General features: G+C 34.5%; 1 protein-coding gene across 32 annotated transcripts in view; it reads left to right on the top strand.

Moving 5' to 3' along the window:
- RIMS2 (regulating synaptic membrane exocytosis 2) overlaps nucleotides 1-25,139 on the top strand; it is a 279,536-nt gene that overhangs the window by 220,311 nt on the left and 34,086 nt on the right. For 27 of the 32 annotated variants that reach the window (XM_087931589.1, XM_087931590.1, XM_087931593.1 and 24 more), the window contains 3 exons: nucleotides 744-844; nucleotides 20,737-20,897; nucleotides 21,697-21,960. In XM_087931589.1, the coding sequence (XP_087787715.1) occupies nucleotides 744-844; nucleotides 20,737-20,897; nucleotides 21,697-21,960 (526 nt within the window). The remainder of the gene's footprint in view (nucleotides 1-743; nucleotides 845-20,736; nucleotides 20,898-21,696; nucleotides 21,961-25,139) is intronic. The other 5 variants (XM_087931595.1, XM_087931599.1, XM_087931605.1 and 2 more) reach the window with 1 other exon arrangement.

Raw genomic sequence — 25,139 nt, forward strand, 5'->3', positions numbered from 1 at the left:
AACCTTTCAGATTCTGAGCACAAAAAAATTAAAAATAAAAGTGCACATTATTAAAAAAAAACTCAAAAAGAATCCAGCGTTTCAGCTGTTACCCTTCAGAACTCATACTAGCTCGTATAAGAACTGGGAAAATTTGTGAGATTTGATGATCTAAAAAAAAATCTGAGGAATATAATATCTTAAAAACACAATTTGGAGGATTCTTCAGATACCATCTAGTTCTGTTGAGCTTTGAATACTTCCAAGAATCATGCTATCAGAATTATTACCATGTCTAGTAGGCCATTGCTAATTCAGTGCATGAATAATAGAATCCAATGTGTTTAAAATAATAGAAATACCTGTTCATGTTACAGTTAAGCTTGTCAGCCTACATTGTTGCTATATGATCTTTAAAAGGATATAGATGAACAGTAGATATTATATGTTACTCATTTCAAACTTGTCTTTTTTCAGTGTGTTGTTTTTGGAAAAAAACATTGATCCCCCTCCCCCATTTGATAATTTATGTGCAATCTTAACCTTAAATTAAAATATTATAACTTACATGGTTGAAATTAAAACAGTTACATTCATAGTGGTCTTTTGATATTTGCCAATGAAGTCGTCTTACTTATCACAAACAAAATCATAGATTTAATTTTTGTTATATTTGGAATAATTCTTAAATGTTCTCCATCTTAGTTAAGAATGCTGAAAGTGGTTTGGAATTACACATTCATGTTTTATTTTAAATTTGACAGGTACTCTGGATATTGAAGAGAGAAATCGTCAAATGAAAATGAACAAATACAAACATGTAGCAGGATCAGATTCGAGGCTGGAACAAGATTATCATTCCAAGGCAAGGGCATTTTGTTTTGAAAAACAGCAACATATGCAATTGTCTGACTTGGTGAGGCAGTAAGAGGCTAGTAATTGTTTCATGGATAGCATAGTTAATTAAGACTGCAATACTGATATGCATGTTTATACTGGGAAGTAAATTAGACTATAAGAATTCTTCTCTGCTCCTAACTTTTCTCTAAGTTTCTAGAAAAGCCCTTACAAAGGTCAAAGATTTTAAGAGAGCCCTATGGTTTTGTTGTCAGAAACCTCACTTTCCTTCTATGCACTCATATGTGCTCTCTGCAGAAAGTATGAAAGACAAGACTGTCTATAGCAGTCTATAAATACTATTTACTCCCATGAGAAAGTATATAGCTAGAGTTAAACGATTCTGGATAATTTTCAAATTAATAATTGTGCCAAATTCATTGTGATTCTATGTGAATAGGAACTAGTTTACCAAGTTTAGAAATGTTAAGCAAATGTCCATTTTAAAAGTATTAAAAGACAAATTAATTTTGTAGTGAACTGCAGTAATCAGCCATGAGTTTAGTAGCCCATAAATGATGGTGAAATAAATATCTGAAGTTTTAATGTTAAAACCCTATTTTCCATTCTTTATCCTTGTGTGTAAAAATATTTTAGAGCCTTCTTTTTTGTAATACAACACCGAGGGCTTCAAGATTCAATCCTCTATGTAATATATTGGAACATGCTATTACAGATGTGAGCAGATGATTACTATGTGGCACATAAATGTGAGGTATTCTGATACATATGGATTTACTTTGATATTCAATAAGATAAATGCAGAGGAATTCAATTCCTTAGCTCTTTGGAAGAGCTACATTTTCCCCAGGAAGCCTATAACTTGTCCTATACAACTGCCTCACAATTCTAGGAAAAGACATACTTTCTTGAAGGAGTTGCAGACTGCAGCTATTTTGTGCCTCATACATTCTGCAACACCATTTTGTAACTCAATCCAAAGCAATGTACAACCCTACAGATAGTTTTTGCTGAATTCTGTATAGAATGATTGGCTGATAGTAATATCCTTACTATTGGAACACAAAACCTAACCCTGAATAAACATTAGTCAAACAACATTATGCTATGTCTTGCTTATTCATCTAATTTGATTTAAAAAGGACTGATATATTCTTAGTAAATTAGTGTGCTATTTGACTGTTCATCATGTGGCAATAAATATTTTCCTTATATTCATTATAATCTTAGAAATATTGGCACAAATGGTTTGTAGCTGACATTATATGTTCAGTGTTTGCTTAAAATGGCTACATTTCCTGTAATGAAATGTGCAATTATTTTATGAAGTATGACTACTAGCATTGATAATATGGTGCGGTTTTGTTTTTGAGATTACACCCTCTGATATGTTTCCACCAAGTGGGTTATCTTGCATTACTTTCAGGTCTTCAGAGAGCCTTTTCAGGGGGTAATAGTGCTTCTGGCAGAGGGAGGAGTTGATAACTAGAAGACTGTGGTTTTTGTGATGGAAAATATTGAAGAAATGGATCCCCAGGAGGGAGGGTGTGCATTCCAGAGGAGTAAGAGTCTACTTAGCCCAGTTATTAAGTGGGAGAGAAAGAGGGTGAAGAGCAGGGGTGTGATTCAACCGGTGTAACAACCGGTTCAGTGAGCACGCGCTTCATGCGCACGCAGAGGGTTTGCTACTGACCTTCTCCTGCAATCCTGCACTCTCCCTGTGTGTTAAACAGCTGATGCGCAGCAATCTGCTGTGCTGTATGGAGCAGCTGAGCTTGAAAACCAGGACATAAAGATCAGAATAGAGCCAGGGTGTGTGGGGCCTGCAGCTGATTGTCGGAGCAAAACAGTTCGCTCACAGATGATCCTCGGAACTACCGATTCAGCCGAACCAGTAGAATACCACCCCTGGTGAAGAGTGGCCCTCCCTAAGAGTTTACATATTATAGATACAGATAGTAGAATCTTCTCAGTCTGGCAAAATTTTGTCTATAGGTGTGAAACAATAAAAATCTCAGCTTGGAAGAATTGGCAAGTGTCAATCTTGGTTTTGGGGCTGACAGTTTTAGCCTTCTTTTAAGATGGCCAGTGGACTTTCACAAAATGATCTTTTTTTTGTTGAATAAGGTTCTGGTCTCATTAAGATTATTGAACTCTTCTACATTAAATTAATATCAAAATGAAAAGTAGATAGTGTGGATTCCAGTTTTGTAGTTGGCTATGTGGAACATCTTGGATGATTAAACATTTGAGCATTGACTGATTGATTAATTACATTACATATGCTTGAAATTTACAAGCTTCAATATTCTGCTGTGTGCACACTCACGTGCATATCTCTTACAGAGCTTAACCCTCAGACATTGTGAAAGTGCCTTAACTCATAAGTCACATAAGCATAAGCAGAAACAAAATGTACATTTTTTTTAGATATGCACATTTTGTACATAAAATATAAAGTAGTAATAATTCACTCTTTGCAGTGGATGAAGCTAATTCCAGCTCTATCACTTTGAGCAAAGACTCTATCATAGATGACGGCTATGTACCATGATGATGAAAAAAAATGAAAACATAATGTCATAAATTCCGAGCCTTTCATACTTACATCCTAACATCACAACATATTCTTCATTCCATCCCAACCTCCATTGGCCAGATGCCAGTCAGAGATTATCAGATTTCAAGTTCTACTATACCCTGTGGCATGGCCAGACATCCGGTCATTATAAAGGCCATGATGGAATATATGTGAAGCTCATACATTGATGAAACATATATAGAATGAATCATGAGTGATCTGACATTTATGGATTGAATAATTATTCCAACCTATAGGACATATTGTTTACACTGTATTTGTTTGCTAAACTTGAATTTGCTTCTTCTGTAGGCAATCGGATATCTAATCTGTTTAGGAGCACATTTGAAAAAAAATGTGTGGCTATTTAACTTAATAAATTAAATCAATTGATTTAAATTAGTCAAATTTTGCAGGCATATGTTAATCAAATATAATGATTCCATTGAATTAACATGAAGGATCTTGTTCTTTACTTATGCATGAGATAAGGATTGCATATAAACTAATACTACTGGTTTATTTCTAAAATTGCAATTCTGTTGACTTTTATGTGAAAATGAAAGAATAGAATTGGCTATATCATGGAGGAACTATGAGTTCTGAAAAATACTAAGAGACATCTAGAGTGCTGCTAGAGGAAAACAAGGGGTGAATCTGGCTGGACATGATTTAAGAGATGCAATTAAGCCCTACTTTGTGGCAGTAAGAGCAGTGAAATACTATTATTACTCCACTCTTATTATGCCTGCAAAGTGCTGCCCAGTGGCCCTGTTCAGGATCACCCAGTCCCTCCTGGGACAGCAGGACTCAGGTGATCATCTTCAGGGCTATTCAGAGGAATTTAAACACTGGATGGACAAAGTTGCTTGGATTCATTCCCAGCTGGAACCCATCCATTGTTAGAATCTTTTGAGATGTCTGGAGAGATCTTATCTGTTTATCTTGGAACCATTTAACCCTGTTGAACCTGATGAAATGGACAGGGTCTTTGATGCTGTCAATGCAACCACATGTCAGTTAGGTGAAAGTCACGGATGGTGGCAGCCAGGCAGGTTCAGGCAATAACAAATTCTTCGCTACAGAGAGGGTGTTTCTTTTAAAGCTGCCTTGGTTTGCCCCTCCTCAAAAATTATCCCTTGATCCTATTTGTCTGGACAATTTCCATCCAGCCTCCCACCTACCATTTTAGGGAAGATGGTAGAGAAGGTGGTTACATGATAGCTTAAAAGGGTCCTGGATGAAAGGGATTATCTAGATCTCTTCTTGTCAGGTCTCAGGCCCAGTTATGGGCTGAATAAAACAGCATTGTTTGCAATTGATATCTAGTGAGAGTAGCATGGGATAATGGATCCATCCTTGTTCACGTTGACTTCTCAGCAGCCTTTGATACCATTAACCACGGAACCCTTTTGGGCTGGCTATGGATTGTGAGCTATGTATTGGCTATATATTGGATTGCATAGTCTTGTGCTAGCTTGACTCCTTTCTTGGTCTCAATCAGTGTTGACAGGAAGTGAGAGTTCCAATCCACAGCCACTCCTTTGTGATGTGCGCAGGGCTTGATATCCCCTCCACTCTTTTTTATCATCCACATGAAGCCACTGGGTGAGATCATTCACCATCCTGGGATGAGGTTCCATCAGTATGCTGATGATACTCAAGTTTACAGCTCTATCCTGGGTGATCCAAATGCTGCTGCTGCTGCCCTCTCAGAATGCCTGCAGACTGGTAGGGGTCTGCATGGGGGACAACAGACTTCAGTTGAATCCTGGTGAGACCGAATGGCTTTGGGTGTGTGGAACTTGGGGTTCCAGGACTTTAACACATTCAGTTCTGGATGGGGTTGCACTATCGTAGGTAGATTTGGTGCGCAATTTTGAGATTTATCTGGATTCATGAGTCATGTTCAATGAACAGGTGGCAGTTGTGGCTAGGAGAACTTTTGTGCAACTTTGTGGCACAGTTTTGCCCATTCCTGAATTGAGAGTCATGCACTCACTCAAGCCATGGTCATGTCACATTTGGACTTGCACTTTGTTTGGAGCTATTCTTGTTTTTTTTTTAATAAAGTTTTATTTGGGTTTTCACACATACAAAATACAAGTAAAACATCTTTTTTGAAAATAGCATGGTTCCAGGTTGAACTTTTTTATACAGACACAAACTCAATTTCATGCTCATTTTTGTGTCTATTCCATATCTTATACTAGTCTACATTTTCTATATAGTTTTTCCCCTCTTTTAATTTTCTCAATTTTATTTTGATGAAAAATTTCTCAATTTTATTCTGTTTCTTCTTATTTCTTTTTTCACTTTCTCTTCCTGGGGTTTTTGTTGCGATGTTTCGGTTAAAATGTATCTTTTGGAAGTCTTGTTGAGATTTTTCTGTTCTTTTTAATTCCAGGCAGTCTCCTCCCTTCCAGATCCTGCTCTTTTATTCTTTTTCTCTCCTTTCCTGTTTTCAAAAGCTTTTAATTATCCAGAAATCTTTATTATCCCTTTGATTTTTTGTTTTCAGCATTAAATGCCTATTAATGTCAAAGTGGATTTTTTTTCCAATTTCTTGCTTAAGTCTCTTAGCTGTCAGTATAGGAAAAGGAGAAAAAAAAACCAAATCCTTTCCCTTTTCTCTCTCCTTTGCAGCTTAGAAATCTTCTTAGGGAACAATGTTATTGTTTTTTTTTAATAGTTTCAATTCCAGGGTACCTTATTTGTTGCTTTTGCTGTTTGACCTGGTCAACCAAAACTTTCTCTTCTTATCTTCCTCCTGCACATTCTTTTCCGGTCGAGTTCTTCTTTGTGGTGGCCATTTCTGACCACCGCTACAGCTGCCTTCAGGAAAGGGAGTAATGGCCAGCTGGGGAGGAGAGATGCGGCTCTCCTCAACCCTGCAGGCAGTCTCCCCCTTCTTCACCAGCTCTATGGGGTGGCTTAGCCCTGAAATCAGCCAGCTCGGGGCGCTCTAGCGGTGAGCACGGATCGAAACCGCACAGAGACGCGGTTTCAGTCTGTCGCCGAAGAAGCTCAAACCGGAAGTCTGTTTGGAGCTATTCTTGAAGACTATCCAGAAGCTTCTGTTGGTGCTGTATAGGCAGTTCCTGAAGCCCCTAGGATGGCCCATGTTACACTGCTGTTCTACAAGTTGTATTGGTTGCCAGATTGCTTCCAGATCCAATTTAGGGTACCTGTAAGTCCAACCTATCTGAGGAACTGGCTTGCTATAATGGGACTATCCCATTCCCTCCCCAGCAGAGGGGTCATGTTGTGGACCCTATTGGTCAATGAATTTCAGATGGTGATGTCCAGAAGAAGAGCCTTTTCTGCCATGGCTCCTACCCTCTGGAACATCATGCCTCTTGAGGTGAAATCCACACCCACCCAATTGGCCTTCCAAGAAGGCTTGAAACATGGTTATGTCAACTAGCCTAAGGTCCCAATGGTGTGTGGATTTTGGAGATGTCTAAATATAACATCCCACCTTCTCCCTAGTCTGCTTCTTTTCTCTCCATCTAGGTCAGGGGTGTCAAACTTGTGTCATCGGGAGTCATCACATGATATATTGTGACTTTTTCCCTCTTTGCTAAATTGGGCATGGGTGTGGTCAGTGCGTGACGCATCTCGCCCATGGGCCATGAGTTTGACAGCCCTAATCTAGGTCAATTTTATTTTAACTGCTTTTTAAATTTAAGATCTCTATTTATATTGCATTTAAACTGATTGAAAGTCATCTAGAGTCAGGTAGCATATAAGTTTAATAAATAAATAATGAACAATTTATCAGTGGAATGGCTTGCCTCCGGAAGTTGTGGATGTACTATCATTGGAGATTTTCAAGAAGATACTGGACATTCATTTGTCCAGAATGGTATAGGATCTCCTACCATGGTCAGTGGGTTGGACTGAAAGAGTTCCAAGGTCCCGTCTCACCCTATTCCTTTATTCCTTTATATTCTAATAAATACTTCTGAGGAAAACATAGGGTTTTTTTTTAGCAAAAAAAAAAGTACAAAATAGGTTTCTATTGTAAAAATTGCCAAATCTGCATGCAAACTCCCACTGATTTGTGAAGGTTATGGTTCTATACATTTCTACTCACACACATGCAACAAATTAAATGTATAAAATTGCCCTTTCAGAAAAGATACTTGCAGCCCTCATTTGTAGAGAACTGCTGAATATAGTTTTCTTGGCAATAATACAAAAATGACCTTTAAAGACCTTCTTCCAAGATGTGTTTTTTTTTAGTTTAGAAAGTCTGTTCTATTTTGTAAATTATTTTCTTTTATTTTTTCCCTTTGGACATTGGAAATAATTTTTTCATAAAATGAAAAGGAAAAAAATTCTACTTGTTATAAATAGAACCAGCTAATATCCTACAATTGTTATAAGCAGAATTTTAGGCAGAGATGGTATTCAGCAGGTTCTGACCAGTTCTGGAGAACCAGTAGCATAAATTGTGAGTAGTTTGGAGAACCGGCAAATACCATCTCTGACTGGCCCCACCCCCATCTATTATCTGCTTCCTGAGTCCCAGCTGATTGGCTGGGTCTTCTTTTGTTGCCCTTCACAGGAGAGTGGAGCTGGAAAGCAGGTTAGTGGTGGGGAGGGGAATGGAGATTTTGCAATATCCTTCCCCTGCCACACCCAGCAAGCCACGCCTGCCACGCTCACCAAGCCATGCCCACAGAACCGATAATAATTTTTTTTCAATCCCACCATTTATTTTAGGCTAAACTGGCTGATCAAAATTAGTTTTGGGAAAACTGGCATTCACTTAAGACTTCTCTTCAGAAAGCTGTACAGTACAGTAGCTATATGGGAAGAAATTAAACTAAAGCATATTCATGCTTTATGACTTTTATTCATCATCTTAATCCCAAGGGTGCTTTTTCAAAGGACAACTGAACTTTCTTGGGTTTTTTTCTTGAAAATGTTTTGCTGCTTATCCAAGATGCTTCTTAAGTTCTGGAGAAGTTGAACTGAAGAAGCTTCTTGGATGAGAAGTAAAATGTTTTCAAGAAAAAACCCAAGTCATTAATAAAACACTGAAGAAGGTTAGACTGAATCTTTCAGAAGAACCCACTTAACTGGTGATTGGTTTTTAGAATTTTTTTTGTGTATTTCCCCAACATGTTGGTATTTGTTTGTTCCTGTGTGATTAATGTGGTTATCTCACATTGAATCTGTTTTGATTCATTAACCTTACAAATGTAATACATTATTTTTAGATTAATATTAACCCCCTTGTTAATTGGTGAGGAATCACTGATGATTATGATTTTTGAACTAGTTACATATCAACTTAATAGTCAGGTCATCCTGTCCATGATTTAGCTATTTGGCTAGCCACAATGTTATGGAATATTTTTAATTCTTAGGGGGAAAACTGAGAAATATTGTGTCTCCAGAATTTTCATTTTTGATGATAGACATAACTTTTTCCAGTTCCTGATCAGATAATGTTTTATTAGTTCTCTAGGATTTCTCACAAGATAATATATACTGTAAATACTTAGCTAATATGTTCTCTAGCATACATATTTCATAATAGATAACTAGCTGCAGCTCTCTTTTCAGAGCTATCATAAAAATCTAGAGAGGGACAATAGAAAGTCAACTGACAGTCCTCCAGGGTGGACCAAATTTGGAAACCAAAAACAGGCTAGCTGATGCTACTTTTATTATAAGGTCATAGGAACAGAATCTTGCAAGTCTGAATGCACTTTCATCCCCCATCCCTTTATCTTTATGAAACTAGGGATAATAATATCTGAGGCATTCTCAAATTACATTTCTGCCCCTTAGTCAGATTTCTTTTATCTGTTTTCTTGATTGCGGCTCTTTCTCCTATTCCTCAAGGTTATTTCTTATGCCTATAACATCAACACTGTTGATTTGCTATTGTAAAGAATATGTTATTAATGACAATTAATATTTTGTGAAGAAACTAGAATGCAGATAGGATGTCTAATTAGAGATTCATGAATGAAATTTTGAATGTACTAGAAGATTTAAGTAATTTAGATATCTTAGGGATAGATATGGAGATAACAGATAATCAGAGTTGGAATGGACCTTGTAGTCCAATCCCCTGCCCAAGCAAGAGACCCTACACCATTTCTGATAGATGGTAGTTCAAGATACAAGCCAATTTAATAGAGATTGAAGAAAGATGTTGTATTTTTAGAATATTTTTCTCAGTATATGTCATTACTAAGCTAAATATACTCCTGAGTTCTGAAAAATATACTTTGGACTTTAGAATTGAGAAACTATGCTTTGGAATTGAGAATAGTAATTTATCTTATTTCTTTATCCTTAAGTAATAAGTACAGGTAGTCCTCTACTTATGACCACAACTGAGCACAGAATTTATTGCTCAGTTGCTAAATGAGAAATTTGTTAAGTGAGTTTTGTCCCATTTTAAAACTCTTCTTGTTATATTTGTTAAGTGAATCACAGCATTTGTTAAATTAGTAACATGGTTGTTAAATGAACATGGATTCTCTATTGACCTTGCCTTTCAGAAGGTCACAAAAAGATGATCACATGACCCCGGAATACTGCAACCATCATAAATATGAATCAGTTGTCGAGCATCTGAATGTAAATAATATGACCAAGGGAATGTTGCAACTGTTGTTAAGTGTGAAAAATGGTCATAAGTCCCTTTTTTCAGTGCCGTTGTAACTTTGAATGGTCATTAAACAAATTGTTATAAGTCAAGTACTATCTGTATAGGATATAAACAAATATTGTTTTGCTCTTCAAATCTAAATTTTACTTATCAGTTTTTATGAAAACAGCAAATGATTAATAAAGCCCAAAAATACAAGGTAGAAAAACATGATTTGTTGGTAAACTAGGGCCGGGAAAATTCATCTGTACTTACAAAGTTTACTGGGTCATACCAGCTATGGCTGGAGATAGGAAAGGGATTTTTCTGAATTATTGATCTAAATAGATCAGTTTTCTTGAAATAAAGAGTTGGGGGATGAATTATGCCAGCTGTAGCCTGGGGATATTTGAGAGACCTCACAAAGGCTCTTTCCTAAGAAGCATAATGCTATTTATTCAGGAGATGTCTCCACAATTTTTTCAGAGTAGGTGATATTCCAACAGCAGATGCTGGAATGCTAGGATTTCATTGATTTCAAGGTACATATTTTGTCTAAAACTAAAGTACTGTAAACATATTATATATAGCTTACAATTCTCAGCTCCTTTTTTACATTATCATATTTTAAAAAACTATTATCATAAATGAAACATTTTATACCAGCAATTTTCTTGTTGGACAATTAATGATAAGATACTGATATAAATTCATCTAAATTTCAGATCTGAAAACCCTATTTGCAGTTGGAAAACAAGTATTGTTTGTTTTACTAGGTTTTTATAATATTTTGGAAATTTTCAGGGCTCAGGTTTCAAAAAATGTGACACAGAGAAATAGACTATATTTTTTGTGGAAAGAAATTTGTTTATGTCAGTATGATATGTAGATATAAAAACAAGTGCCAGAAATTAATAACAACAAAAATGTCTTGACATATACACAATGTAGTATGCAGAGATATAATTGCACATGTTTTGTCAATTTTGTCAAAGGAACAGCTATTCACTTAGATAAATCTTAAAAATATATTTTAAGGTTTCTTTTTCTATGTTTAATATTCTTTGTTTCCAGCTGCATTGGACAGTACTTCCAGCAAAGACAATTTTTTCCATTATTTTAGAAAGTTGCCATGAAAATAAAATTTATTTTATGCTTCTATTAAAGAAGGAGCAGTCACTTGTGGCAGCAATTTTTGAATGTTTTGAAAAGTGAGGAGAAAATATTTGTTTAATATGTCACTTAATTATATTGTAACGTAGGAATGGAAATGTTTATGGGATCTTCTGTTTCAAGTGTTAAAATAAATTAATCGGCGTTGGTTCCATGTCATGGTGAAATATATATGTAGCAGTGTAATTGCCTGACTGGCCTCAAACAGCAAACTGTTTTGAGCCAGTTCTTATTTCTATTTTTTTGAACTGTAGAAAAATTTCAAATTTGGATAGGATTGCTGGGAAGAGTGATATACTGTACTAGGTTATATAACACAATGAATCTCAAGAATGGTCTTATTTGGATCACTTTTTAGAAATATATATACAGAAAATCTGATCATTCAAATTAAGCTTCCAAAGAATGCTCATTTTTATACAGGTAGTTCTATATAAAGGACCATTTTATTGAGTCCAAGAGCCAGTTACCAATTGTTGGAATTTTGATCATGTGACCATGAGGATGCTGTAATGATCATAAAGTGTGAAAAATAGCTGTAAACCTACTAGCAAAGGAAATAGGAGTTACTGTCAAAAATTATTTTTAATTTCCACCTCCATATCTTTAGACAAAAGTGAAGAGATAGAAATGGATGCTAATTTAGAAAATGACATAGTGAGGAGTATATAAGGGTACATGTCAGCTGTGCCAACTTTACTTCAACACTAAAACTATATGTTCAATTTAGAATCTTGACAGTTTTTGAAAAGCATCAATTGCTTGTAGATTTCTAATACGGATATATCACACTAACCTCTAGCATCTATAATATCTTCCTTTTATAGTCAGAATTTTGTTCATATAAAAGGCTTGATTAAAGTACAAGATCACTGGATAATAAAATTAGACACAAAAAATTTAAATTAAATAGCAATTTTATTTAAGCAAACTAGAATGTTAAATTTCCAGCCTTCATTGGCATAGATCAGAGCTATCCATTGAATTGTAAATGTATAAGATTAGTAATAGGAGCAGGTGTTATTCCTGTCAAATGAAGAGCTCTACTTTTATGATATGTTAATTCACATAGTTAATAGCTAGCTACATTTGGACTTCCAGTAGAAAGCCTGGAACCATTCTACATTTATATTTGCTTTCTTAACTAATTTACTGGTTAATTCATTTGTTTTAAGCATTAATAAAGCAGCTGTCAGAAGTCATGTCTTCAATCATATTTTATATACTTCCTAGCACTCAGTTATTTTTAATAAATGCTAAAATCTTGAATTAACTTCTGATCAATAGCAATATAGCAACACTTTCACCCAATAGCTAGGCCTATAAGGTGAAAGCATAGAAGCTCTTCTCCCCAAACCCATGAAATCTATACCTCCTGATCCTGTCTTCTGCTCTATTCTAGCTAGGTATCTTAATCCTATTCTATGTGTGCAATAGAAGTCTGCTGAAATCTATATTGCCCATATGTCAATACTATTAACGAAAGGTATTGAGCATGCTGAAAAATACAAGCAAGGCTAAAAGGGATGCACTCTTTCATCTAGTTATGAAGAATAGTGACCAATGCAGTGTCTCGTATCCAAGACTGAATCTCAATTTAAATTTATCCAAATATTATTCACAACCTTCTATAACTGACATCCTACCTCATTCTCAACCACTTTTCTTTAAATATCCATGTTGATTGGTTGAGTGGTGGTTTCTTGAGAAGGGGGCACACCACTGACTTTTAAGTCTGGCACTATTGACCCTCTTTATAAGAGGAATTTGCAATCATTTAAACCCAGTACCTTCTTTCTTCACTGTAGGTCAAACCAATCAGGAAGGTGAAGGATTATGCCCACAAATGAGAGTGCTCTTCTCATAGAGGACAGTGGTCACTTCCCCAGAATTTACAATTTTGAACAAATCCCAGATGCCATCCTTATCATTTTAGATTCTAGAAAGCATTTCATTTGTTTTCAGATGGAAGCAGAGTATCGTGACTCTCATAGCAATAGCAACAGAACTTAGACTTATATACTGCTTCACAGTGCTTTACAGCCCCCTCTAAGCAGAGTCAGGATATTGCTTCCAACAATCAGGGCCCTCATTTTACCGACCTCAGAATGATGGAAAACTGAATCAACCTTGAGCCAGTGAAAATCAAACTTCTGGCAGTCAGCAGAATTAGTCTGCAGCACTGCATTCTAACCACTGTGCCACCATGGCTGTTCTCATGTCCTTCACTCCCAAGCTGTACATTCATAAAAAAAGGGGGGGAGTAATAATGTTTGTCTAATCGACAAATAAGTATCTCTAGGTCCATCTCAGAGGGTAGACCAAAAACTTAGACAACAATTATAGATGGCAAGCTTTATTATGTTTTGTTCTGTTCTGTGTTAATTCAAAAGGTGAAAGCATCTTAGGTTAATGTAGAACTACAACATATAACTGATCTGGCTAGTAGGTAAAAACATATATTTGGAAACAATCCAATCTATTCTGTTTAAAATCTTCTTGGATGACATCCCATTCTAAAAAGATCTCCATATTAGGTTGCTCTGTCAAAATAATTTAAAATCTTTCAGCCTAGATTTGTGGTTCTCTGTTGATATTTTACAGGTACATGGTAGATCAGCTCAACCTATTGAACGCCAAATGTTGATTATATTTACTTACATTTAACTAAGATGCCTCTTCCTGCAAAATTTTTACAATTTATTCTGATTAACTAGGAAGGTCTATTTCCAGAGTGGAGCTGACTTTTTCTGTGGTGACCATGAGGTATTACAATTGCTATTTGCACTTTAAAGAATGCTTTAAAACTTACCTTTTCAAGTTGACCTATAACAATATTTATTTGTTTTTTTTTTTTTTTTAAAGTGCTTTAAAAATCTTGGGTGGCAATTAATAACTTGATGCTACTATGGGATTTGTTGTTTAAAATGCTTCACTTTTATATACCACTCAAACTTTGATAATGGTATAACTTAAATGGTATAACTTTGATAACTTAAAAGTCAAATAATCTTTTTTTTCTTTCCTTAAAATAGCTGCTGAAAGAAACTGATATTAAAATATACATGCAATGTTAAATCATTAAAACACATCACTGCATTAATTATGAAATAGAAGGAGAAGCAAAGGAACAGAAGTTAATGTTCCATAATTGATCTTAAGTGACAACTTAATCCAATGCTGGTTTAAAAGAGAATTTTCAATTTCTGATGGAATATAGATGAAGCAGCAGCTGACCTTACATAATGCTCTGTCAGGCACTATCATGGTGTGGTATATACAAGGGTTTTGAAGACTTGATTGATATAGTAATAGCTCTGTAAGTATCTTGTCCTGTATATATCTTTAGGAGTAACGCTCTGCAATTTGAATTATACTTGGAGGTGAACTGGTAACCCAAGCACTGTGCCATGTGATACCCAAGTTGAAAATTTTGAATTGTTTTTAATTCAATTTGAAATAAAATACATTCTAGTAATTACATTAAGGCGATTACTAATATATACAGGATTGTGATCTTGTCAGATTCTACCAAGGTGGAAAGCAATGATTCTATCTCAAAGTAGTGCAAAATAAAATTTATTTATTTATTTATGCAAAATTATATGCTTTAATAAATAGCTGATCATTTAATAATAATCTCCCAAGTCATTCTCATTTTAAAGGAAACTTTAATTGGGGGCAAACTTCTTTTTCTGTACAATAATAGGCTTTTTGTACAAAGGATTTTGGTTTTGTCTGGATTTACCCTTGCTACTTTATTCACATCTAATTCCTTTGGGTCAGTTACTAATCTTATTGAAGTGGATCATTAGGAAGATCACAGACTTTCTGAGGGATCAATCTTTTCCCCACCACTAGCATCAGTGACAGTAGCATCTATCACATGGTTATTTAACTTCCCTATGGATGGGCTATGCTCAGTTGTCTTGCTTCATACGATCCTTCTTCCTCAGCTCGGTAAGCTTGCTAATGTTATCTAGGAAGAAGAATAACAGATTTCATTTTTCCAACAATCATCTGTCACAACATCTACATCCACATGCTGCTGTGCTTCTGTATCTACTTTTTCTTCTATCGTACAGCATATCCCAGTGGCTAGAAATATGGAGTCTTCTGCGTGCATTGAAAATAGGGTTAAATTCCCCTGAAATTTTACCCTAGCTAAATAAATTTTATAATTGCACCCCCCACCACCATTACCACCACACAAACATATGACAATTAGTTTAGGCAATTTTCCTATTTATTAAATTATCAATTTATTAGTTTAGACTTCACTGAAGTATCCTTTTCCCCCATAAAGGGCTTCCCTTCATTTCTATAACAAATTAAAAGTGTAGGTGCAATGGGATATATTGTGAAGCCACCTTGTAAAAGTGATTTTAAAAAAAGTCTGCTTCTAAAATGAAAACACCAGATTTGTAGTAAGAAGCTGAAGGGGGAAAAAGTGTTATCTAAGGCAAAAGAGAGAAAGAAAGACTTGCAAATTATGATTAAAAGTATTTTGGTATAAAATCAGTTCTAAATATTCTCAGGGGAAATAAATAGGAAAACTTTTTTTTTAAATACACATGTACCATTCAAATGGAGGACCAAGCACAATAAAGCTCATGAAACAAAATGAATAACAACAACAAAAGCAAAATAATGTTTCTTGGGACATCCAAATTGCACAAAAGAAATAGAAAAGAAATTGAAACATTATTCTATTATCAGGAAATGCATATATTTGCTAGCTATCATTCAACAGGCTAAGCAATCTTGATAAATATTAGAATTAGAATTATAATATATATTAGAATACTTTGGCTTTTAGTGGCATATAAAAATAAATTGTTCTCAAGACAAAAGGGTCTATGACATAAATTATTCAGACAAAATGGTGTTTGTATTTCCAAGTTATTTCAAAGTAACCATCCATAAAAAAGAAGCTATGATTCAAAAATTGTTTACAATTATGTGTATTTTCTGACCAAAAAGGCAAAATGTTATTAATAGACTATTCCTTGTCAGTTTTTGTGAATTTTCATTCAGAATCCATTGAGAAACTTAATTCTGCAAGATAATCCCAAAGGTGCTTTTTTCAAAAGGCAAGTGGACTCTTTTTCTTTGAAGACATTTTGCTTCTCATCTTCTCATTTTCTTCAGTTCTGACTGAATGATGGAGAATGGAAGGATTTATGTATATTCCCTGTGGTCATCTGGTCATTAGCACTCTTTCTGAGAGCCATTGAGGCCACTTGGGTGTTTATCTGCGCCTTCAAGAGTCACCCGAATAGTGCAAATGAGTGTGGAACCTTCTTGGAACTGCTGAAAGGACTATATTGTAAACAAGAGATAGGTGCAGAGGTGGTATTCAGCAGGTTCTGACCAGTTCTGGAGAACTGGTAGTGGAAATTTTGAACAGTTTGGAGAACCAGCAAATACCACCTCTGACTGGCCCCTTCCCCCATCTATTCTCTGCCTCCTGAGTCCCAGCTGATCGGCTGGGTCTTCTTTTGTTGCCCTACACAGGAGAACAGAGCTGGAAATCAGGTTAGTGGGGTGGGGAGGGAATGGAATTTTGCAGTAACCTTCCCCTGCCAAGCCCACCAAGCCATGCTCATCAAGCCACGCCATGCCCAGCAAGGCACACCCACAGAGCTGATAGTAAAAACTTTTGAATCCCACCACTGGATAACCTATTGTTGTATCCTTCCCCTTCTGTTGAGAGAATCTTAATGCAGATGGCCTCTTTGACCCAAATTGACCCATATTCCAATATATGGTTTCGGTTGCTATAATTCTGTCCCTCACGCCTTTCAAAGGGTGTTGATTCACTTTAATATATTCGCTGATATTTCCTTATTTCTATTGCCTTTAAACACTAACAATAGTTAAGCGTTTCTAGTTTGTAATGCTTCCTATCAGTTTCAGGAACTTTCATGGCATTGGTTCCTATTACAGGTAATCCTCAACTTATGACAACAATTGAGCTGCAAATTTCCATTGCTAAGCAAGCCAGCTGTTAAATGATTTTTGCCCCATTTTATGATCTTTCTTGCCACAGTTGAATCACTGTACTTGTTAAGTTAGTAACATGGTTGTTAAATGAATCTGGCTTCTCCATTGACTTGGCTTGCTAGGAGTCAAGGTGATTCCATAACTCTGGGACACTACAACCAGTACAGGCCAAGCATCCAAATTTTAATCAGGTGACCGTGGGGAATTGCTGCAATAGTCATAAGTGTGAAAAAATGTCATAATTTTTCAGTGCTGCCGTAACTTCAAATAGCCACGAAACAAATGGTTATAAGGACTAACTGTATTTTACTAAATATCTGTAGTAGTGATAGGACTCCCAGATGTGGTTTAAATAAGGGATCTCCAACCTTGGCAACTTTAAGCCTGGGGATTGAGGTCCGCCAGGCTTAAAGTTGTCAAGGCTGGAGACCCCTGGTTTAACCAGCTTTAATCCAGGTTTAACAAAACATGAAATAATATATATTAAGCACAAACAAAAGCAAGCAATGCTGCAAGTACATGTGTTATTAAAAATATACTAGGCTATTTTTTTTTTAAAAAAACACCTTTTTAGCTAAAACAGATTTAATTGGTAATTTCTGTTTTCAAAACATCAAATAATACATTTTTCTTTCAGAGGTATATACTGTACATACATTCAGAAGAAATATGGACAAGTACAACAACAAATATTAATGACTACTGAATATGTAGGTTAAAGTTTCTTGAAGATGGTTGACTAAAATAAATGGATTAAAGATAATATTGATTCTTGTGGGTCGACTACAATTATTAGTACAGTCAGATCTATTACTTTGTAATGCTTTCTTTTGTAATATAAGTTTGGAATCGATCCAATAAATGCAAACTCAATGAAAACTGATTAGAAAGATATATGGCTTATAATTTGGCATATAAGATTTATATTTGTAGCAGATGATAAAATGAATATCAGTACTGACAGTATTTTACTGAGTTGAACATACATGATTTGAATTCAGACTATTGAAAGCAATGTATCTGCACATTTTTTAAAAAAACTACAAGTTTAGAAATTAAATTTCTATGAGAATATTTAAAGGATAAGCATCATATTGTTTAAAAAATGTGTATTTTCTACTTTATAGAAAATTGTCTCACATTTCTTGAAGTTCTGAAAAACTGCCTTATTTTTGCTAGGTCAAAATCCTGTTGTATGCAAACAAGTAGAAAGTTGCGTTATACAATTTTAGACTCTGTCACAAATATGGGGAAATTTTTTAAATAAATACAATATTGCATGTAGTTTCATTTTGTCTTGTACTATAAATGCTTTGGAGTAGAAAGTAATCTAAATCTAGATCTTAAATTCATATACCTAATATACTTTCATTCTAGTCAGCTTTTAGGATGGGAAAGGTTGGTCTAGAATTTGTAGTGATAGAATAAAAATTCTAAAAATCATTTGTTATTCTCAGAAATTTTTATTTAATTTCTAAAGTCAATTCTTCTCCAAATTGTTATAACAATTTGTTAATTTTTAGAATAGATTTGTATATGTATACATAGTAACTATTTAAGTTTTCGTAGATTTTCTTACACGGGAAAAGACCCGAACACGCCAAGACCTTCGTAATTATTTAAGTTTATACTTTTATATTATATACAATATTGAGATTAGAATATTTAAGTTCTCCCCACTATGGAGAGTGTACGCAGAAAGTACACATTAAAATAATTTAAATATAATAAATACAATATAAAGTTGTACATATAATTTAATTTTTTAAAGAAATTAAAAAATAATTTATTTTTTAGTTCTTTAAAATGTTTTATTAGCATTACTAAATTAGAGATTGTGAAGATTTTTAACATTGTATTTCTTTCTAAAGTTTGTGCTTTTTCTTTACTACTATGAATTTATAGATTTATTTATGTTTGTTTATTTATTTATATGTGGCACTTTCATTCTACACAAGACCCAGTGTGGTTCTAAATTCAAAATTATAAAATTATATAAAAAATACTATTAGAATCAAGAAGAGTTAATATCATTGATTAAAATCAATACCAGGCTTTTTGTTTATTTTAACATTTGGCATACAGATAAAGTGCATGTAAACATGGGAATTGGTATTATGGTCCATATGCCACCCAAGAATCTTTGTTATCTAATCATTTCTCATTTTAAAGTTATCTCAAAATTTTGTTGCAACATGTTTCACAAATTAACTCCTGGAAAGGAATTAGCAGATTATGATCTTCATTAGTTGTCCTTCCATTGGTACGAAAACATTTTCTCTGACATTCCTATAGTTTTCTTGATTTCATAAGTCTCTAATTTAATATTTCCTGGCAAGAAACTCAAATGTTTCAAACAATCAGAAGAATGATTTATCTGCTGTTCGTTTTAGTTCTCTCTTTGTAAATTCTCCAGCCATCTGGTACTGCCATATTGTAATGTGGTTGGGGAAAAGGTATTCACCAATCCTAATATAATGAATGCAGTTCCATGGAATAATAAAGTATATATATCATTTAAGATTCAGAGCTTGAATGCAGATGGCCATTTACTGTGATAATTTACTGTAAAATTAGTATAATCTTTTATGGACACATTTGTTTAACTTCAGTTTATAGAATAAATTAAATAGGTGGGTTGCATACAAGACAAGAGATAAACCATCTAGTTTCCAAAGATGTTTATGTTAAAGTTGACAACTATTTTATCTATATTTTGTGCAAAGTTATCATAGCTAAAAGGAAGAACAAAACACTAGCAACCTTTTTGAGATAGTGTCAGGATTCTGCTGATTGCCCTAATTAAATCATGAGTCTCGAGCCAAGCTTCAAAAGAAACCAAATGATTTATTAGGAGCAACATGTCCGGCATTAACCTGTATGAAGCCAACTCTGGCTTATGTAATTTACAGTCACCTGTGACCCTGTTTCCCCCTTCCCCCCCAGGTGTCTCATAAATCATATTCTCCAATGAAGCATGTTCATGGACTGGGTGTCATCAATCACATTCTTCAATTAAGGATTTTTGCGGGCAGAAGATCCAGTAGCTTAGCTACAATCTTTGTAAAATAAGTGTTATAAACAGGGATGTTAAATATAAATCTCCCTGATTGTTATATCTCACTGTTGGGTGATGACAATGATAACCGAAAACACTGTCTCTGTTTTTATGAAATGTATGAAAAAATTTGCAACAAGGATTTTATATTGATACACACATTGGTTCCGGTTTTGCAGGCCTTCATACACTTCCTTTAAAATACTTTCTTTTTAAAAAATATTTATGTAATATTATTTTACCATTGGTTGCATTTTTACACCACACAAACTGCTTTGAGCATATTAAAGAAAAATATTTGAGATGTTTCAAGTAAATTAAATCGTAGCTATTGGGGAAAATTGATACATTAAAAAAAATAATCACCCTCTTTAGACCAATAAAAAGCTCGGATGGTGAATTATTAAAAGAACAAGATCCCTTTAAGGCTACCATGAACATCATAATTAATTTGTATTACAGTATCGTCCTCAACGAGGCTCTGATAATGTCTCCAACAAGTCTTCAGACAGTGATGTCAGCGATGTATCAGCAGTCTCGAGAACCAGTAGTGCATCCCGTTTTAGCAGCACTAGTTATATGTCTGTGCAATCAGAAAGGCCAAGAGGAAACAAGAAAATTAGGTAAGTCTGCTTTAATCTTGTCTTCCATGAATTGAGCTGGATCCCAGTGCGCATCTCTTCCAGTACACTTTCTGAAGTTTCAGTGTAGGCTTCTGTATTTCTTTACATTCTGAGTCTTTAAAAGTAGGTAAGTTACTTACTTTCAAAACAAACTGTTTACTAAAACTCCACATTAGAGGGCAATTTAAAAGAAATGTTCTGGATTATAATATCAAGTCATATATGGATCTTAATGAGTACATTTCATAAATGTATATCATGGCAGTATAAACCTCACTATCATGTTCCTAAAATAGGCCTCTTCTAAAATCTTCCTCCCCCTCCCCCAGTAATTCTGTCTGTAAGAGAGCCAAATTGTCTTCCATGTGAACCAGAATACTGTAGAGTTTGTGATGCATTTAAGATAATATTTAATGTTTGTTGTGGTTATAGGTTTTACAAAGCCATAGAGCAGTCTTACAGATGTGTATTTATGTACAACACATGCAGAAAGATTCATAAGTATTTTTGTCCTGCATCTTAAAGAATATCTTTACAGATATTTTTGTCATTTATGTTATTGTCCAGACTTTTTGCCATTTCTGCTCTTGAAAATAGTAAGAGTCTATCTTAATTAGTTCGTAGAATTGGGCTGCATGTTCCCTCCCCCCTCATCATTGCCATTTAGCATTTATTTTGTGGCTGTTCTCCCCCACCTTCGGTTCAATAAATGTTTTGATTCTGTCTAGCTTTCCTAACTGGGTTCTGTCTTCTTTTTCATTTGATTGCATGCTTCCTCAATTTTTGTTACCTTCGGAAGATCACATGAGGAAAGAAAAGAGGGATGGGAGGAAGGGGATGGGGAAGTATTCCTTGAGAAAGAAGAGGATTCTCAGGAACTGGAGAAAAAATTGAATGAACAAGATGATGAAAAAGGGGAAGGGGAGGAGGTGACAAAGAATGGTGATGAGGAAGATAAAGAAGCAGAAGAGGATGAAGGGGCCCAAGAGGAGATAACTGAGGAAGGAACAGAAACAAGCAATAAAGAGGAATTGCAAAGGAGGTACTCACAGGATGATCTCAGGTAAAATTAGATCTCCATTTATTAGAGAGTTCTATCATTTGCAGTAGCATCTTTGTTTCCTTTTTGTGTCCATCGTGAAATTTTACCTTAGTATTTTAATAGTCAACCAAAGTTCTAATTCATTAATTTATTTTACAAAAGAAATTACAGAAATGTTGCCCATCTTGTATAACAACGGTTCTCAACCTTTTCTTCATCTTTGGTCTCCTTTAAATATCTTTTGTGACCATGGGCCATGGCCAAAGACCCCCAACACTTAACTCAAGATTTAAAACATAACATTTCTTCAAGCCTTTGTGGACTCCCTGTGATGACATTGTCCCACCCCAGGGGTCCATGGACCATAAGCTGAGAACCACTGCTGTATAGTATAGAAATTAAGGCCAACAATTGGTTGATCTTGATTCCCATTAAGCTGGAATTCATGAGAAAAGTATAGAGAGGCCATCTAGTTCTTAGTTTTTTTGTCATTTTAACAGAATTCTGTCATACCAACATATTTCACAATATATAAATATAACATTCTGGAGCTATGCAGATAGGATTCTTTAGGAATAATGGATATTGATAAGGGTGGCCTTATATGTCATTAATACACAATATATTTTTCTTTATTGTTGTTCTCATAAAAGAATAATTTTATCAGTAAGGATAATAATGGGTTACTCAAGCCATCTATTATTTAATGTATGTACAGAATATTGTGGAAACTGAAGGAATATACTATAAAATTCTATTATCTGGCGGGCACATACTGTGATCAATAATTATTAATTCTATTATTAGTATTATATATTTTAGAGCTTTCAGAAATAGGGATATTATTACAGGTTTTGTTTTCTGAACATGAGCCTCTTCACAAAAATCACAGAATCATAGATCCTCTAGGAAGCCATTTAGGCATTGAATCCAAAACCACATTAAGTGCAGTAATTAAAACTGAAATATCTTGGATGCTTGAATGGATCTATTGAAAATAAACCAACAATCTCTCTGGGTAACTGGTTCAACTGTTCAATTGGATTTGACTGTTTTTTCTCCTAACTTTTAATTGGAAACTTTTTCTGTAATTGAAGTACGGTATTTAGTGTTCTACAATCTGTTATAATTTCTTCTGTGACATTCTTTCAGATATTTGGAGGATGTTAACATAACTCTCTTGTTCTTCAGATTTTCCTTAAAAGGTTCAGTTAAGAAATGTGATTTGGGAAATAGATTTTTATAGGTGAAACCTAAAATTGTGTCTGGATTTTTTTTTAGCCACACCGGTCTACTGCAATCACAAAATATTTTTTCAAATATTAATGATAAGCCAAATATCTCTTGTCCTATACTTGATTTATTTTTCCTAAGTGAAAACTTCGATTAAATCTCAGTCTGTTGCTATCATTCATTTTTCCAACTTATCAAGATCATTTTAAATTTTACTTCTATCTTTTAGGCTACTAGCTGTCCCACCCAGGTTTATGTCTTTTACCGATTTCATAGCTAGTATTTTCAGCTTTTTATCCAAGTCATTAATAAAGGTGTTGTAGAATATTGGGCTCAAGTGTGAACATGGTTACATCCAGCTGGTATCTATCTCCCTTCAGATTGATGAAAAACCATATTTGAGAACTTTTTCAGATCACACAGGCAAAATATAAACTTTTCTTTTGCTACTGAATTTCTTTATATGTTTTATTAAATTTTTTATGGCATCCCATCACAAATGGTGACAACAATTAAAATAGTGGGGGAACAGCGCAATGGGAGTGGTTGATTAATAACAGATCCCACCTCCTCTCCACTGTCCCCCATTCTCCCCATGTGTCCTTAGTTTTTATGTCTGATTTTAACTTTCTATGTTTTAATTGTATATGTAACTGTAAGCCACCCAGAGTTACCCTGTGATAAGATGGGCAGCAATTAAAATAATAATAAAATAAAGTAAATAAAATAGAATAATAAAATAAAATATTAAAATAAAATATTAAAATAAAATAAGATAACATAAGATAAAATAAAATATATAAAATGTACCGTTCTGCTCTTATCTCTTTTCCTCTCTTTCTCCATTAGTAGAGAATTTGTTGGGTGTTGTTTTTATTCAGAACAAAATCTCTGAGACATGAGAATTGGCTGTAGAAATAATTGGAAAGGAATTCATAATGCTGGTATTGGGAATTTAAAAGCAGAGCCTGGCCATTGGACAGCATGAGGGAGAAAAGAAATGAGCAAAGGTATGAAGGAAAATTTTGAAGGCATATATATATATATAAATATATAGCCAAATATTTCTCAGGAGACAAAAGGCCACAAGAATCCAGACAGCAGGAAAATGCAGGAGCAGAAAAGTTTCAGCCTAGAAAAAGATCACTCAATCAGTGCACAGGGAAAAAAAACCCTGCAAAATTATTACACATATTCTGTTTTGCATGATTTTCATTCATTGTAATTCCAGAGCAATTTTTAAAGTGTAAAATATTATGTAGTCTTGTCTTCCTGTGTTCTACATTTATATTTATTGGATATGGTTTGCAACTTTTAAAATAATAATTCATATGCATGTTTTGAGCAAAATCTGGAGAACTGGAGTTTCAAGGATAATTTTGTTTCATAGTTTTGGAAATTGAGATTAAAGTCTAATATCCATAGATGAGATTAGTTTAGACAACAGGCATGAAAACAAAATTGGACGCACATCTATCTTCAGTTGATCTTGGCATAATACTTCCTCCTCTTTGGGACATAAAGCATTTGATAAAAAACTACTGCTGGTTGCTAGAAAACTTATAATGTAAGCTTTATTGGAATTTTTTTTCACATTTGACGCATATGTGAAATATGTTAGTGAACTGTTTTTCTCTCCAAGCACAATGCAACCATACTTCTTTTTAATATTTTTTTAAAGAAAATTTCCTTGAGAGAAAACAAATGGCAAGAGTTAAGAACTCCTTGTCTTGCACTAGTCTTCTGTTTCAAAAGATCCCTGTAATGGTGACATTATATAACAGAATATTGCAGGAAAAAATATATAATAAAATGTTGCAGAAAAGTAAAAGTTTTTCCCTCTTCTGTTCAATCATCTCTAATTCTTAGAAACTTCCTAGAGAAATCCATGCAGTTTTCTTGGTGAGGTTGTTCAGAAATGGCTTGTGATTGTGTGCTTCCTAGGGCTGAGAATGTGTGACAGGGCC

This window comes from Pseudonaja textilis, chromosome 3 (genome assembly GCF_049901715.1).
Source record: "Pseudonaja textilis isolate UNSWEBS1 chromosome 3, rPseTex1.2, whole genome shotgun sequence".
Taxonomy (NCBI): Eukaryota; Metazoa; Chordata; class Lepidosauria; order Squamata; family Elapidae; genus Pseudonaja; species Pseudonaja textilis.